Below are 18,124 nucleotides of genomic sequence, written 5' to 3'. Positions count from 1 at the left end.
CTGAAGGCTGCTATCAAAGCAACCTGGGCTTCCATCACACCTGAGCAGTGCCACAGACTGATTGCCTTTGATGCAGTTATTCATGCAAAAGGAGCCCCAGAGTATTGAGTGCATAGAAATGAACATCCTTATTTTATTGATCTAATGTAATATGCAAATTTGGGGTTAACTTCCAATAAAGGCTTCAAACATTTCACTGTGTGTGTAATGAATCTATATAATATATTGGTTTCATATATTGGATTTTTTTTTAATGTACCTAATATCACGATATGGGCTCATTTTGTTCTCAGAATATGCAACTTCATATAGTGGTTTGTTTCTTTTTCCAGCCTATATCTATAAATGCATCAAAGGGAATTTAAACATTTTAAATTAGCTAAATAACAGCATGAACCATCTGACTTGACGTAGATGATATCCTTCCATTTATTACCTGCAGCGCAGAGAAATCGCATCAAAACAACAGAAACGTTTTCATGTCGTCATTTATTAGCTTTATAATGACTACAAGAAACTCAAGCTGATGAGAGTTCCCAAACTGCATCATGTGAACATCAGGTCCAAATATTCAATACAACGCAGCACTTTCACCATCACGCTCATATTTCACCCTCATATGGGTTTCATTCATCAAACGTAATGTTTTGTGGGATTCTTGAAGCATCAGCGCACAGAGCGACTTTCAGTACAGAAAACAAAAACAATCTGTCAGGGAGGCCACACATTAATAATGACAAACAAAACAAGTTTGACGTTAGCTGCCTTGCATCGCAAAGCAAATTTATCAAAGCACCACAACTGCTAAGGAAACGTTAAATTTTATTTTTTTCATATCAATGGAAAAATATAACCTCATACAAATGTCTGATTCTGTCCATTGTCATTGTTTAAAAGCTCAGTGAATGACTTGAATGAAGTGCTGGCAGAAAACAAACACACACACACACAAGCAAAGCACATCAATGTAAATGAAACAGTGACATGTTTATTTGGAAATTTGTGTGTTAATGAATGTTTAAGCACAAGTCCGTCATCAGTACTCGCATGGATTTGGCACTCATTATCCTGCAAATCAAATGAAGGGGGAATAAAGTGAGACGTGTAAGTGCTTGCCGATCAGATTCCACCTCTCCAGTGGCGGTGTTCCTGTATTCCTTCCCTTTGCAGGTCAGGTGAAAGCCCGGTAGAGCCCATACTAACATACTAAAGAGAACTAGAACAAAAAGAAAAACCGAAAATAAAAGTAAGAAAAGACTGCAGTGAAAAGCAAGATGGATGTCCATCATCTGGTTCACCCATCGCCTGCTCCCTCTCCCATGTTCACGTTTACAGAAGTGCATCTCACGGAATTTGCAACAAGATTTCTAATGTTTTATTTATTAGCGGTTGAAACAGAGGGGATATAGAGCCCCCCCCCGCTCATTCACACACACACTCCAGTCACGCCATTATAAACTCCAGCAGCAGCATCATCATCATCATCATCTCTGCCCCGTGTTCTCATGTCTCAAGTGCATCGCATCATAGGGAACAATCCACAGTCCTAACTTTGTTTTGAATAAGTGCCAAAAAAAAAAAGAGTCCACATAGGAGTAAAACAGTCCTGTTGTTCACTAACCGGGGACAGATATGAGCGTGCGCCTGCACTGAATGTTGTCATCTACGGTTTATTGGTCGGGTCAGAGTCCACACATGAGGAGGGCTTGAATCGGTGAAGGTTTTGGGCCGCTGTGTTTTCTGCTGGAATTAAATTCTGAAGGTGGTGTGATGTCTCTCACGCTTTCTCTCTCTCTCTCTCACTCGCTCTCTCTCGCTCGCTCACATTCTCACTCATCTCAGCGCACACATCACTTCTGCTTTGACTTGTGTTCAAGACAGAAGAAACCTCAGTGGGTTGGATTTCCATTACTCTTTCCACAGCCAGTAATCTGGAACACACACACACACAACAACGGAGAACACATTTAAACACCGGCATCCAAAGGTTAGTGTCAAACCCGCACACTATATCTGTAGCATGCATACTGTAAACACATCGACAGAACTTCAACGATGAATGAAAGTAAACTCGCGGATCTCAGGCATGTGATAAGCCAAGGACAAAAAATAAGGAAGACTGCACGCACCCTCACACCCCCCCACAAATAGTCTTTAATGTTACAGGATTAAAAACAGGCAACCGTTTGCCAAAAATTTATATTTCTCACTTAGCTACAAAAACAAACTATTATAATCACCCAATTCTGACTGGCAATTTTGGAAATATCAGTTCAAATGTTGATTGGTTTAACAACATTTAATTAAATGGGTCGGTGCTTTGTGCAAACATCTTATGCTGATGTCAAATAAGATGGCATTAACAAATGGCATCCCTTGAGTAGTTTGTAATAGGCCTACTTCAAATGTTATTGTTATCAGTCGCATCTACATCATTCATAAAGTGTTTGTCCGCATTAATCAGCATGAAGCTGCATGTTGCTGTTTTAGTATATTTAAATGCATGCATTCGGTAGAGACTTCAACACGTTTATAATAGATGGTGACATTATCCACCATTTGTAAAGTTTCAAGCCATGTAATCGTGGAATGGCCTGTTTTAGTCTCTGTATAGAGATAATGTTAAAGCATATTATATAGACGTCACAAAACACTGTTCAGATCCCCACTTAAATGAACAACACCACGCGCTTTCAGTACCAAAACAGCTGTGTTTAGGGTCTATATTCAACTCTGGATACATAAATATAACTCCCAAATCGATGTCCTGAATGAAGCAGAGCGGATCCTGTTGGTCGGCTGTATGATGACCACACACTCATCCCCAAACACCCACCCTCAAGCCAGTCACAAATGAAAATAGAATTTATGCAATTTACGCAGGTGATCCCAGCGAGGTCAAAAAATACGGAAATCTGTATTCATACGGAAAAATTAAATCCCTGAAATCTGTCGTAACGCACCAAGCTTGGCTCTTTAACTTGCGCAGCTCCTTTGTGGCCCATGTGGCCAACGTCTTGGTCTTGCTGGTCTTGGACCTCCGGCCTTCTGTCAGCAGATCATTGATCTGTGGTCGAACCTCCACCAGCTTCATGACATCTTTGCCAAAGGTCGTACACAGATCACTAAAGAGAGAGATCACCAAATGAAACTCATCAGCTCCTACTGAAGGCATCTCTTTAAACCCCTTTCATTAAGAAACGGGTGTCACGCTCCTAAACAATGTGATGATGAACAAGAACCACGGTTACACAATGTGTACAAATATCTATAATACAGTAATATTCTATACAAACAATATACTGACATGAGTGGACAGGAATTACGGCCTAACATACAGACTTATCTTTATTAAATGGGCTTCTCATCATAAACAGTTTAATGACCCATCGAAAAACCTTGTGGGTTGCCTACCTAGCCTTCGTTGACATGAACAAATCCCACATGTATGTGGCAGTTTATATGAAGTAAGATCTTACCCAATGAGTCCTACAGCATTAGCAACGACTCCATCTGAATGATCCTCATCCTCAGCGATGTGATGAATGAAGGACAAAATAAACTCCACACGAGGCTGCACCAGCATCACATCAGCTGCGCACACACACAGTTTTTATTTCAACCTTCAGTCAACATTCAGCTATTTCATGGTCAGACTATACTTACGGTGTACATTCTCCTGGTCTCCCTTCAAACCCTGAATGATGCCAGTGTACGCCTCCAGACAGCCTTCTCTCAGCTCATTCAGATAATCCACCATATCATAATCCGTCTGCAACACACACCAGCACACTTGTACTCCACAAACAAATAAAACACCATCTGAATCCCCCAGCTTGTGTTGCAAAGCTCAGAACCAGTCATCGGATCACCACAGATGAATGTACCTTGTCCACTTGTGCCTGTGAGGCCTGCTGTAAAGTGTCCAGCACAATATCCAGATACTTCTTGAATTCTCCTCCAATGGCAAGAGCAATATCCCCAAAGGCCGACAGAATCTGAGGTTTCACAGACCTGTGCACATTCTCATTCTACAAACACAGAGACAATCCTTTTGTGTACAGCGTCAGTATCCAGTGTACAGTGTGTATACATTCAGGGATTTTGTAAGTTTGCCTACTTGCCATCAAATTTGTAGACCCTTCATTTCTTTATGGTTTAAATTCTGTTTCTATCAGTTAAAATAAACTTGCAAAAATCAAGAAACACAGTATATAAAAGTTATAAATTGATTGGCATTTCATTGAGTAAAATAAGTATTGGATCCTGGAGCAAAACAAAACTTTCTACTTGGAGAAACTCTTGAAACGGTCAGCAGGCACACACGTGTCAGGAGACATTTTGGTCCAGTCCTCTGTTATTCTTTAAGGTTTCTTGGTTGTCGCTAGCAAACTTGAAGTTTTAGCCTCCTTTACAGATTTTCTATAGCACTAGGGTCTGGAGACATTTATAACGCTTTTCGCAATTTCAGCTAATTTCACTTCATCTCAGTTTGCTTTTCCAACGCAGTTTCATACCCCTCCAAAGTTGGTGGGGATTATAAACATATCATCCTGGTTGGGCCGCCTCTACTACCGTTGCATCATTGTGAACGCGACAGACACACGCAAAACACAGGAGTAATGGAGCATATCGATGGCGCATGACAGCAAAACAAAATACTGCTTAAATACCAGTTTGGGAAATCTTACAGCAAAGAACAGACAACAATCACTTGGTTGCTAGACAGCACACGAGGGTAAGCTAATGTAGCATTTAGAATTGCGTTTAATGCGTATTCATGTGTGGCAAATCCAATGACTCCGGTAATGATTCGCTCTGCCATATTACTGATCTGTGTGTATACAGGTCACATTATGGTATCGGTACAGTACGCTTGGAATTTTGGTACCATCAGAGCACAGAACTTTCTCTAAAGCCTTTTCTGAATCATTTCGATGTTCATTGACAAACTTCACATGAGTCAGGTGGACTTCTTCAGCAGGATTTCAATCTATTGTGGCATAGCGTGTTACCAATGGTTTGTTTGCCAACTGTGGTCCCAACTGTCTTGAACTCATTAAAAAGCTTCTTCTGTGTAGTTCTGGGCTGATCTTTAAACTTTCTCATGATCATCTTTACCCATTGGGGAAATCTTGCAGGAAGCTCAAGACAATTGATGTTTTTTGTATTTCTTTGATTTCCAAAAAGTCACACCAACAGTTGTCTCCTTCTACCCAAGCTTGTGTCTGATGTTCTTGAAGCCCAGGTCTACAATCTTGTCCCTGAACATTGTCCGTTCCATAAGCTGACGTAAGGAGTACTTACATAAAGCGACGGGATTAATCTGTGTGCCATAAAGGCACATAACCAATCTGTGGAAGCAAGAATTCTTACTGGATGCTCAGGGATCAAATACTTATTTTACTCACTGAAACGTAAATCAATTTATAACCTTTCCTGATTTTCTTTATCCGTTACAATAAACCTACCATTACAATTATAGACCGATCATTTCTTTGTCAGTGGGCAAATGTACAAAATCAGCAGGGGATCAAATCATTTCTGTTTTCTGAGAAATGACACAAATGGAGTTACATGTGTTTGTGCTATAATGTGTGTGTGTGACGTGAGACTTACACCGAGGTTCTCCAGCAGTAACTGCATGATTTCATCACAATAAGGCAGAATATTGGCCATCAGAGCCCGACACAGATCACACACCAACCCCACAGCAGCCAGACACACCTGAATACACAAAACATCACCTTATGCATCACTTCACAAAAACTACAAATATTCTGTGTGAAAAGGTGTAGAGTCCCGCAATATCCGGTGTGGCCACGAGCAGCCGCAAGGCGGCGACACACCGGGTGAAGTAGACTCTGCTTTCTCTATGACGATCTAAAATCCCGATCTGCATAATCTCAGAGCAGCGGGAAGAACAATCGTCAACATGGCACAATGTCGCACAACACTAACCTGATATTCAGCGTAATTCTTTAGACCAATAACCAAGAAAGGCTTGAAGGCCTCCATGTATTTCAAGAAGTCACTGCCCAAGACTGAAAACACAGAAAAATAGAACGTTGAGTATCTGCGGACATCCAGCTGTAATGTTTGAGCTCTGCAAGCCCACACTGACCTTCCACCAAAGTACTGACGGCCATGAGCGCATCCTCCTGAACGCCTCCCGAGCCGGCCGTGCTCTGAAACATGCGCAGCAGAGACGCCATCACCACATCAGAGATCTGAAGCGCGTCCTGATGCTGAACCTTCCTCAACACATTCTATTAAAGCACACAACAGGTACAGAGTTCAGTACACACGAGCGAGCGCTGATGTGAGAGAGACGCTGAGAACATGCTGACCTGCAGGGTGGCACACAGCAGAGACTGCAGATCATTGAACTGGATTCTGTCCGATGTGCTCTGGATGTGAGACTAAAGACAAACATCTTCTCAAACACGTACATCCAAACATACAGCTGAAGATGAATGAAGAAGTAGTTTCCTCACCTCCATCTGCAGGACCTGCTGCAATCGCTCCATGATCACCAGAGTGGTCTTCTGTACGGCGGGGTAACAATCCTTTGCGCTGTTCTTCACAATCTCCATCAAAGCTTCATACGCTGCGCTGCGCAAGTTATTCTGATGGCCATCCGGCCTAAAAACAAGCAAACGCAACACTTATAAAAACAAACCGTCAAACAGAAGAGGACCTAAAATGCAATGGTTTTGACATGCTACAATTGTTTCCACGTTGGAAAATGTATGACTTCTTCAGAACACAAAAGATGATATTTTGAAAAACGAAAGTCAGAAAGGTTTAAAACTTTCAAGTAAATGATTAAAGAATTTAAAGTAACTGGTCACCTGAAAATTTATCACATTACACTATAAAACTACATTTTTAAGTTTGAAAAGTGGGGTATCAGAATAATCAAACAAATTTCCCTGGATGCGAGTAGCGAGGATGCACACGCCGCCACGAACGATGGAGACGATGCACATTCGTCGGAAAAGACAGAGCCAGTTTTTCAGCGATGATTACAAAGAGTCTAGCCGAGATGAGTGGGAACAATTCTTGCTGGAGCCATGCATTCCTCCACATGAGGATCCAATCAAGTGGTGGAACGAAAACATGATGCGCTTTAGTAAGCTTAGTCGCTCAGCGCACCGTTATTTGTGTGTCCCAGCAACATCTGTGTGGCAGATATGCCGGCTGAGTTTAAAGCATAACGTTAAAGCTATATGTACGTTCTGTACAAAAATTAAGCGGCTGCCTGCTGTAATTAAGAAAAAATATGTTTTGCCGAAAATAATGTCTGCCTGATTAAACTTAATTTAAATTAACAAATATTGTAATGTAATATTTGTGGAAATGCACATCCCTATTACTCACATACTGATCTGAATCAAAGCAAACACCTCGGAGGTCATTTTTAGACGATCTTTCTCTCCAACGTCTCTCTGCTGTTTCTCCATAGATATCTATGTGTATCTCTGCTAACAGACTTTGTAGCGCCGGTCCGAACGTGCGTCTGCTGGAAAGTCTTAATGCAGGTCCTATCGCAGCTCTTTCCTTACTTTTATACTTCAAATCCTTTTATTTTATGTTATAAGACATCGCTCTTTCTAATGCCTGCATGATCTCTTCACTGCGTCAACAGAAGACACGCAGTCGCAGCCGATGACATCTTTTTGTACAAAACACTCCATTGAATGCAATGGCAGCCTGCCTCCCAACATGGCGGAACGTTAAACACAGCGTGACGTCGATTGACAAGCTCCATTAAATCACTTGTTCACCGCGGCACCGAAACCCATCGTCATTTGGAATTTTTTTGAGTTATAAATCATTTACTTTAGCCAAAGACCAAAGCTGTTCAGCGTATTGCAGCAAAGATCAGATGTACATATTTGTGGTTTTGTATTTTTATTTAAAAAAATACTGAACCCACCATTCATTCAAGCAATTATAAAATGCGTCATGCACACAGTGGCATCTTCGACCAACCAACAGCAAAATATTGGCCGGTGGGAAAATGAAATCCCTATGCATGCTCGTGAGACACCTGCAACAACACTTGACGTCCTCATGAATACCTGTCTGTGGTCTCCAGAAGTTTCTGGACGATCAGCTCAAAAGATGAGGACAGACAGTAGGTGCTGGGCTCCTCCTGATCCTCAGCAGCATCCGTGGCCTCATACGCCGCTTCAGCCAAACTGGAGAAAGCCTGAAAAGAAGCATTAGTTTTGACTACAAAGTGCAAAGGCGAGAAACTCATGACCGCAGTAACGAATCAAGACTAACAGATGATGAAATCAGTGTCATCATTACCCAGCAGACATTTGAGGCCACGCGAGGCTCGGCCCCAAGACCCTCGATCAAGCACTGGAGCAGAGGGGCCAGATACACCTCATTGATGGCCGCCTCGGGCAGAAGATCACAGATACGTCCTAATGTCCAGGCCGTCGTGTCCCTCACCACCACACTGGGGTCCTTCATCAGCTCGATGAGGGTGGGCATGGCCTATCACACACACACAATAATTACATCTGAACATCACAGCACATACACACATACCTCTTCTGAAGATGAGGGTCACCTGAACCACGAGCGGCTTGAGCTGGTTGAGTTCAGGTCCCTCCAGGATGGAGCCAAATGCCATGACAGAGGCGTCCCGGTAGCGCCAGTCAGGATGTTTGATGTGTTCCTTGATAAAGGGCAGGACGTGTGGGACGACATCGTCCTCGCAGCACGTGGCCAACAGCATGAGACACACACCTGCAGCCTTACACGGGTTCCAGTCGTCGTCATCGTCGTTCTCATCCTTCAAGACAACACATCAAATTTTGTGCATCAGCCCATAGATAAACCTTCCAAAATCATCTGTGTTCAAACCTCCTGCTGGGACCACAAACACACACGTTGTCAATTACCTGTTTGGTGAGCGTTTGTGTGAGGATGGGCACCAGGTACTGTAGAGCTCCTTTAGCATAAAACTTGCTTGTGTGCTCTGGAGGACGTCCCTGTTCAGATGCCTACAGACACAAACACGTCATATGTCATGACTCTTCATTGACAAGAACACATCTCGTTCATTCAGTGAGTGTGTCGAGCATCACCTCTGTGGCTTCAATGGCCAGATCCATTTCCTCATCACAGACGTTGGACCAGAACTCAATTCCCTGTAAGGCCACTTCATCAATGTCACTCTTCATGGCCTCTATTGTGATCTGAAGAGAACGAGAGTCTAAGGTAAGATCATGACAATCTCACATCGCATCAGTAATGAATGAAAACACTTACAGCAAATAGCGCAGGGCCCATGTACGTCTCCATGTACTGATAATATAAGGACATTATCTTCACCAGGTTCTGTAGCGCAGCCACTCTCACCTACAGATCACAAAACATCAACACTTCATCCACACACATACACATGGGTCAACACGGCTTCCTGTCCACTCCACATATAATGTGACGATGACAACGACGGTGAACAGGGCGGAGGAAACTCACCCTGGTGTCTGGACACTGAGTGGCTTCACAAACCACCTGCATGATGAAGTGTCTTTCTGTCTAGAGGAAGAGAGAAAGCGGGAGACACTTCAATAACCAGTAAAGACAAACTTAACAGTGATTTGATTATTTATCAAGAGAGAGAAGAGGCTTTGAGCAAAACCAAACCCTCCCAAAGCACCACATGATTACTGAATTCAATGAGCACAGGAACGACCTGTGACCTAAGCAAACGCTGATTGGCCGAACACCACACCGCTCACAGTTTCCTCCATCATTCTGCTGTTAAATGACGCGCTATCGACCGGCTTGCGTCACTAAATAGCATTGATAATTTCAACATCATATGACAACAAGTTAGCAAGACATGGAAAAACCAGATTTGAGAGTTGTGGATTGTTGTCTCTAACGGCTGTTGTGGCATTAAACCCTTGCAGTGGCGCAGTTTCATTATTGTCAGTGAGACGTTGGTAAAAGAAACTCATTTTTGCAATTTCTTAATCAGAAATTCATTAGGAGCTGTATTATTTGATACAGCTTCTAATGCATGTTTATTTTCTAAAGGTTTCTAAAATGAACGTGCCATCAAAGCTTTGCAGATATTGATTTAGTTTGGTTGTGCTTCAGCCCTTTCATTGCTGCTTCACATGTTGTTTTTAAGGTCCAGCCTACAACTGTGCATCATTACACACCCTCTGGCCAAAGATTTAATGCCCTGAATAGCCCCTAACACCCCACCCCTGAATGCGCTGACTAGCACAGCTGGGGTACCATAAGCGAGGGTGTGGCAGTACCTCTTTATCAAAGTTCGCTTTGGTGAACTCCAGCGAGTTGAGCAGTGCATTGGTGGCAGCGAGTTTGACGTTGTTGCTGGGCTCCTCCTTCCTCATGCCCTGTATGATGGCCGTCAAGATCTGGTTGGCATTGTCCTGCAGATGCTCCGGATCCTGACGAACGGTTTCAGAAAAGGTTTCATGTGAACAAGAGGTCTTACAGAGTTACAGGACAGATGTGTGACACGAGGACTTACAATGTCCTGGCAGATATAGCCAATGGCCTCCAGCGTGGACTCTTTCATGTGCTCTGTGCTGCTGGGACCCGTCACATTGGCCACTAGCTGAGGGATGAGCTCTGGCCACTGATTCACCGGGATCTCAGCACATGCGATACCAGCCACACACTGAGACGCCGAGCTCGGCCTGTATGTCTCTGTGCCGAGGGTCTGCAGGACCTATACAGCAGAACGGACACTCACTCATTACAAACATACTCGCTCAGCTTTTGAACCCACGCAGATAGATCAATAAGCTCAAACACTAGACACATCAAATGAATAATAAAGTCGATCTCGTGGTTATGAAAGCCAAGGCAAAGTTTCAGTAGCAAATGAATCCGGTCAGACCAACGTGATCCTTCAGATGGCATTCTAATGCACCTCAAAGGATTACACAGAAATATAACTCGTGATAAATATTTCATACAGCTGCATTGTATTTAAAGCCGTAAATGAAACATTGGAGTTTGATGTATCTATTCATGTACAGTATTATGGTTCAGGCAACAATGTTTGTGAAGTGTTATGTTTTGCTGCCGCAATCATTTAAAAACTAATGTGTTATCACGCTGTACAGCCCATAACCATGAAACTAACACTGGTTGAGCTCTAGTAAAGAGATCACGCCCCTTCATCTCATTTAGGTCCTGTACGATAATCAGAAATCCTTGTTACTATAATGACGACACACATAAATGCCATGCTTACATAATTCTTGATCTCTCTGCGAGCGCTAGAATCGATGGCCAGCCATCTCTGCTGGTTCTGTGTCTTGACTTCTGGATCTTTTGATGTCAAAGAGTTCTTGACCTGCAGTCCGGCAGCCACACGAGCCACTTGGGTGTTCCCAGGATTCGCCAACACCTTCGACAGCTCCACCAGGAATGTGGGCTGTCAGAAACAAACAACACTGACGTGAGAAAGGAAGACTATATACCACACATCTCCCTTGACTGGCATTTAAATGACACTGCCCGAGCTGCAGAAACTTGCATACCAAAGCAGTGTTGTTCACAGGTATCCCATGCAAAACAGGGTTAGGGTTAGCGAGGCAGTGAGATTGTAAAGCAAGTTGTCTTTGGTTTCAGAAACAGACATTGTTTTCTGGATCCGCCTTTCTAAAGCATTGATTATGAAAGAGAAGTTCAGTTTGTGTTCTGAACATGCTCGTGATCAAACAACGATATGTAGGGTTATATATCTTGATGCTTTAATGTGTGTTCAGCTGAAGAACTGAAGTCATGTGCGCGTGTGAATGACGGCGTGACTGATGCAGCAGTGGATGAAGTTCTGATCTCACCAGGTTCTCAATGGCCGCCCGCTCCAGAAACTTCTGCGCCGCCTCCAGTTCATGTCGATCTAAAAGCACAAATCGTCATCATTACAAAGTGTGATCAATCACAGACACGTCGCGTTATTGCTCTCCCGCCAAATACACAACACAATCACGTTCACATGCGCGTGTTTAAAATCAACACGATGCAGCTCTCGCGCACAAATCACGCCACCACATAAACACACTCGCGATCTCCTCGTGTGCACGGTTAACATGTACAATCACACAACGGAAGTTTGGGAGGTTCAAGTCATGATGTGCGATAAAGAGACGCTAATCATGCTAACGGCTAGTCACTTCCTGACTGACATGCTAACCGGCTAACTTCTGCAGCACTAACGTGCGATGTCGCGTGAACATCAAAGTTTGTTAGTGAATGTGTTATAACACGACTGATCGACAGTTATAACGGAAGTGTGGTGCAAGTGAACTGCTGTGTGAATGAACAACGCGACAGTCACCGCAACTTAACGTACAGGCCGGCAAACACACACACGCGCACACACACACTAAACAGACATGACCGTGTTTGTGTGTAAGCGTTCAGTGCATGACGAGCATGTGTGTGTTCGCTAGCTGTATTCACGCAACATGTGTGTGTGTGCGGGACGCGCGTGGCCTTGGCTTTATTAGCCGCCCGCTAACACGGAGAAGCCCACGAGCGCGCGCACGCACAGAGTCATACGTTACACATTCAAACACACAGAAAACAGCTCGTCCGCCAAAGCAATAAGAATAAACGACACGCTGTCGAAAAGAAGTGTCGTGTACCTGGGGACACGGTTTTCTCGAGGATTGTGATGAGCTCCATTCTGACGCGCGCAAACGCGACGACACCTCTGAAGTGACGCGGACGGGAAGGCAGAGATGAAGAGAGTTAGCCGTTCACAGTCAAACACACGTCCACGCGCGATAATGAAGAATATCGTGACAAATTCTCGCTATCTACACGCGCGGTTAAGCGCTTCTTGTCGTATGCCGACGTCGCGAGGAAAAGGCCGCGCGGAACTCCCGCCCGCGGAATGATATCACGGACTGACGTCAGGAAACCCCACCCATCCCCTCGAGCGCGCATCGTCACAGATTTAACGTGGCGCTGCGCAGACGAGTGGGTGTATGACATCGAAGTATCGCGAGAGCCGATCGAAAACTCGAACACACCGAGGTCAGAGAGAAGAGGCTTGTTTGAGATGCGCCTGTAATGTAGGCGGCTGCAGTATATGAGGGGAGGAGTCAGAAAAGACCTTTGAAGTCGGACACTTCGTGAATCTCGCTGTTTTGTCGCTTGTAAACGTGAACAGTGGAGGAGATCGCGTTCGCGTTTTTTATCGCAGACGAAGTGGATGTAATCGAAATACCACTGTTTTTACACGAAGATGGTTACAATAATAATCACTGAATGTACTGTGAAATAATGTCCAAATAAACAGCTTACACAACAACATGTAACACATTTTCAAGGATTGTATAAACAAATTGTAAATGAAGTAAATAGCAAGTTGCTTTTGAGAGACAGAGGTCATAACAAATGTTTATAATATTTAATAACACGCAGGTTTCTGCCACCATTTCACGTCCATTGTATTTTTCCATACCATGCAAGTCAAAGCTGTATTGTAGCAAACATTCTTCAGAATTTCTTCCCTTGTTTTAAGACCCAGACACTTCTCAGATGAAACCACACAAAGATGAGGCATAATGACTAAACGGTCCATTTAGATATGTATGTGTGCATGTATATTTTTAATGGATTAATTTATTAATTCACACAAACATACAATAAAATAAAGAGAAATTTACAACAAGGAAGAATTCTATTGAAGAGAAATATAAAATAAACGCATGTCCTAATTCTTAACTTCAGGCGTGTTTTGTTTTTGTTTCGTTTGCATGTAAATATAAATAAACAGATGCGTAATCTAATTCTTAGAATGAAGAGAAAATGTATCAGTTGACATTCTCAGCCAATGAGCTTGAAGCTGTGTCGTCAGTCAGTCGTTTCCCATCATGCTTTTGAATAGCGCAGTCGGAGGAGAGCAACTGCGAGTTTTTTGGCACACGTCAGCATGACATCAGAGCAAAGCGGACGTAACTCGGACACTTTTCTAACGGGCATGCAGCTCGCGGTGATCGCCGGTGATCGGTTCTGCGCAGATTTTGCTCATCTCAAAAGCCAAGAGTTTGAAAAACAGAATTTAGGCTCACTTCCTCATTTTTTATTTATTATCAACATTTATATTGAAAAAAGTACAAGGGGTGCATTTCAATATTTTGTATAACAATACATTTGTAAACACAATAGCCTACACAGAAAACAGAAAGAAGTGAATCATAAATTGAAATGAACAATAATCCATCCATCCATTTTCTACCGCTTATCCGGGGCCGGGTCGCGGGGGCAGCAGTCTAAGCAGAGATGCCCAGACCCAAAGCTCAGGACCATAGGTGAGAGTAGGAACGTAGATTGACCGGTAAATTGAGAGTTTCGCCTTGCGGCTCAGCTCTTTCTTCACCACGACGGACCGGTACATCGACCACATTACTGCAGAAGCTGCACCGATCCGTCTGTCAAGCTCCCGTTCCATCCTTTCCTCACTCGTGAACAAGACCCCGAGATACTTAAACTCCTCTACTTGAGGAAGGAACTCTCCACCAACTTGAAGTGGGCAAGCCACCCTTTTCCGACTGAGGACCATGGCCTCAGATTTGGAGGTACTGATTTTCATTCCAGCCGCTTCACACTCTGCTGTAAACCGTCCCAGTGCATGCTGATGGTCCTGGTTTGAAGGGGCCAACACTACAACATCATCCGCAAATAGCAGAGACGAGATCGTGTGGTCCCCAAACCTGACACCCTCCGGCCCCTGGCTGCGCCTAGAAATTCTGTCCATAAAAATTACGAACAGAACCGGTGACAAAGGGCAGCCCTGCCGGAGTCCGACATGCACTGGGAACAAGTCCGACTTACTGCCGGCAATGCGAACCAAGTTCCTGCTTCGGCCGTACAGGGACCTGACAGCCCTTAGTAAGGGACCACAGACCCCATACTCCCGAAGCACCCTCCACAGGATGCCACAAGGGACACAGTCGAATGCCTTCTCCAAATCCACAAAACACATGTGGATTGGTTGAGCAAACTCCCATGAACCCTCCAGCACCCTGTAGATGGTGTAAAGCTGGTCCAGCGTTCCACGTCCTGGACGAAAACCACTGTTCCTCCTGAATCCGAGGTTCTACTATCGGCCGTATTCTCCTCTCCAGTACCCTGGCATAGACTTTCCCGGGAAGGCTGAGAAGTGTGATCCCCTGTAGTTGGAACACACCCTCCGGTCCCCCTTCTTAAAAAAAAGAGGGACCACCACCCCGGTCTGCCATCCCAGAGGCACTGTCCCCGACCGCCACGCGATGCTGCAGAGGCGTGTCAGCCAAGACAGCCCCATAACATCTAGAGACTTGAGGTACTCAGGGCGAATCTCATCCACCCCCGGTGCCTTGCCACTGAGGAGTTTCTTGACTACCTCAGTGACTTCGGCTTGGGTGATGGACGAGTCCACCTCTGAGCCCTCAGCCTCTGCTTCCTCAATGGAGGACGTGACGGTGGGATTGAGGAGATCCTCGAAGTACTCCTTCCACCGTCCGACGACATCCCCAGTTGAGGTCAACAGCCTCCCACCTCCACTGTTAACAGCGTTGGTAGGGCACTGTTTCCCTCTCCTGAGGCGCCGGACGGTTTGCCAGAATCTCTTCGAGGCCAGTCGATAGTCCTTCTCCATGGCCTCACCAAACTCCTCCCAGTCCCGAGTTTTTGCCTCCACAACCACCCGGGCAGCAGTCCGCTTGGCCTGCCAGACCTGTCAGCTGCCTCAGGAGACCCACAAGCCAACCAGGCCCGATAAGACTCCTTCTTCAGCTTGACGATTTCCCTTACTTCCGGTGTCCACCACCGGGTTCGGGGATTCCCGCCTCGACAGGCACCGGAGACTTTACAGCCACAGCTCCGAGTGGCTGCTTCGACAATGGAGGCGGAGAACATGGTCCACTCGGACTCAATGTCTCCAGCCTCCCTCGGGATCTGGTTGAAGCTCTGCTGGAGGTGGGAGTTAAAGATCTCTCTGACAGGAGACTCGGCCAGGCGTTCCCAGCAGACCCTTACAGTACGTTTGAGTCTGTCCAGCTTCCTTTCCTGCCATCGGATCCAACTCACCACCAGGTGGTGATCAGTTGACAGCCCCGCCCCTCTCTTAACCCGAGTGTCCAAAACATATGGTCGCAGGTCAGATGAAACGACCACAAAGTCGATCATCGACCTGCGGCCTAGGGTGTCCTGGTGCCACGTGCACTGATGGACACCCTTATGCTTGAACATGGTGTTCGTTATAGACAAACTGTGACTAGCACAGAAGTCCAATAACTGAACACCGCTCGGGTTCAGATCAGGGGGGCCGTTCCTCCCAATCACGCCCCTCCAGGTGTCACTGTCGTGGCCGACATGGGCGTTGAAGTCCCCCAGTAGGACGAGAGAGTCCCCAGTCGGAGTACTTTCCAGCACCCCTCCCAGAGACTCCAAGAAGGTCGGGTACTCTGCACTGCCGTTCAGCCCGTAGGCACAAACAACAGTGAGAGACCTAACCCCGACCCGTAGGCGCAGGGAAACGACCCTCTCGTTCACCGGGGTAAACTCCAACACATGGCGGGAGAGCTGGGGGGCTATAAGCAGACCCACACCAGCCCGCCGCCTCTCCCCATGGGCAACTCCAGAGTGATGAAGTGTCCATCCTCTCTCGAGGAGTGTGGTTCCAGAGCCCAAGCCATGCGTAGAGATGATCCCGACTATCTCTAGTCGGAACCTCTCAAGCTCACGCACCATCTCAGGCTCCTTCCCCGCCAGCGAGGTGACGTTCCACGTCCCTAGAGCTAGCTTCCGTGTCCAGGGATCGGGCTGTCGAGGCACTCTCCTCCGACTGCCGCCCGATCCACTACGCACCGACCCCCTATGGTCCCTCCCGCACGTGGTGAGCCCACGGGAAATGAACAATAATAATGATCATTAAAAAAGAATGAGCAGAGTAAGGGAGTAGAAACGAATCAATTTAACATTATATTTCTGTTCACTGGTGATCTAATAATTACTTCTACTATTTTGTGTGTTTTAACAACTATAAGAATTAATAACTTCAATTTATAAAGCAAAGCTTGAATGATATAGGATTAGAAGCTATAACTTTACTTTTATGGATTTATCTTTTGCAAGCAGCACAGGACTCATTGGCCAATGTAGTGAAGCCAGTGTTGGAAAATAAACACAGGACAATTTCTTCTTTAATATCAATCAAATTATTGACCAAATTAAAAATCAATAATGAAACCTCAGTCCGAAATAATCTTGTCACTATAAATCTAAAAAACAAGTGAACCGCTGATCCAACTTCATCACCACAAAAAGCACAATCTGGTTGAATAACCAAACTAGGACAAAAGTCATTTTCGGGGGTAAAAGTTGTGGAGAATTTTTATGTGAAGTTCTATAGCTTTGTTTGGAATTACAAAACAATTCTGAAAAGTCCAGGTGTTATAGGAAAGTATTGAAGGGTATATTTGTTTCCATTAAACCCTTGCTTTCGTGGCAATACTATGTGTACAAATGTAAGTTTTTCTGATATGCCATTTATTGCATTTGTTTTTGTCCATTCCACCTATCATTAAATTAGGAATTTCTTCCATTAATCTAGAATATTGTAGAGATGACTTGATAAGGTGTAAAAGTTAGGATTCCATTGAATACAACTAAATGAATGTTTTTTTTCAACACATTGTTTGTTAAATATAGTTCCATACAGTGCACTTATGAGGTGAAAAGTTTGTATGAATCCAGTGCTTGCTTGTGAAAATTTGAATGCTTGATGGGCAATTTATTACATTTAAAATGACAACTCTACTAAAACTATAGCCCATACATGTCTTCCAAGCATACATTGTTTGACCCGGTTAATTTAGAAAAAAAAGAGTTGAAATCAATAGCATTGAAGACTCCAACATCATAATTCCTAATCATTGTTTTTCTTTTGTTGTAATCGGCCTTGTTTTTCCAAATAAATTTGAATAGAACAGAGTAAATTGCAGATATTGTTTTAGTGTCAATATATAATGATAGGGCCGGGCAAACCATTCTTGATATTCAGCCTTTGACAGCAACGTCCTTCCTTGTATAGTTAAGTATAAAGTCTTTG

At 44.4% G+C, this 18,124-nt stretch overlaps 1 protein-coding gene across 1 annotated transcript; it reads right to left on the bottom strand.

Moving 5' to 3' along the window:
* Nucleotides 1-805: 805 nt before the first annotated feature.
* kpnb1 (karyopherin (importin) beta 1) lies at nt 806-13,070 on the bottom strand. The gene is made up of 22 exons (XM_079485184.1): nt 12,669-13,070; nt 11,862-11,920; nt 11,270-11,452; nt 10,538-10,738; nt 10,302-10,454; nt 9,508-9,567; nt 9,295-9,384; nt 9,111-9,221; nt 8,925-9,026; nt 8,591-8,815; nt 8,323-8,514; nt 8,088-8,218; nt 6,498-6,645; nt 6,351-6,422; nt 6,125-6,269; nt 5,962-6,044; nt 5,620-5,727; nt 3,888-4,031; nt 3,667-3,772; nt 3,480-3,594; nt 2,964-3,125; nt 806-1,931 (listed from the first exon to the last, which is right to left on the bottom strand). Coding segments are annotated over exons 1-22 (2,631 nt in total). The 5' UTR covers nt 12,709-13,070; the 3' UTR covers nt 806-1,930.
* Nucleotides 13,071-18,124: the final 5,054 nt, after the last annotated feature.

Source organism: Barbatula barbatula (genome assembly GCF_947034865.1).
Source record: "Barbatula barbatula genome assembly, chromosome: 21".
NCBI lineage: Eukaryota > Metazoa > Chordata > Actinopteri > Cypriniformes > Nemacheilidae > Barbatula > Barbatula barbatula.
The sequence above is the reverse complement of the archived record's forward strand: the minus strand, read 5'-3'. Positions and strand labels throughout refer to the sequence as shown.

Bases quoted from the DNA above. Each gene is read 5' to 3' on its own strand.
- kpnb1 (XM_079485184.1), bottom strand. From the start codon at position 12,708: ATGGAGCTCATCACAATCCTCGAGAAAACCGTGTCCCCAG. The intron at 8,219-8,322 runs GTAATGATGACA...GCTTCTTTTCAG, and splicing joins TGGCCTCAAATGTCTGCTGG to GCTTTCTCCAGTTTGGCTGA. The intron at 3,773-3,887 runs GTACATTCATCT...TGTGTGTTGCAG, and splicing joins CACAGGCACAAGTGGACAAG to ACGGATTATGATATGGTGGA.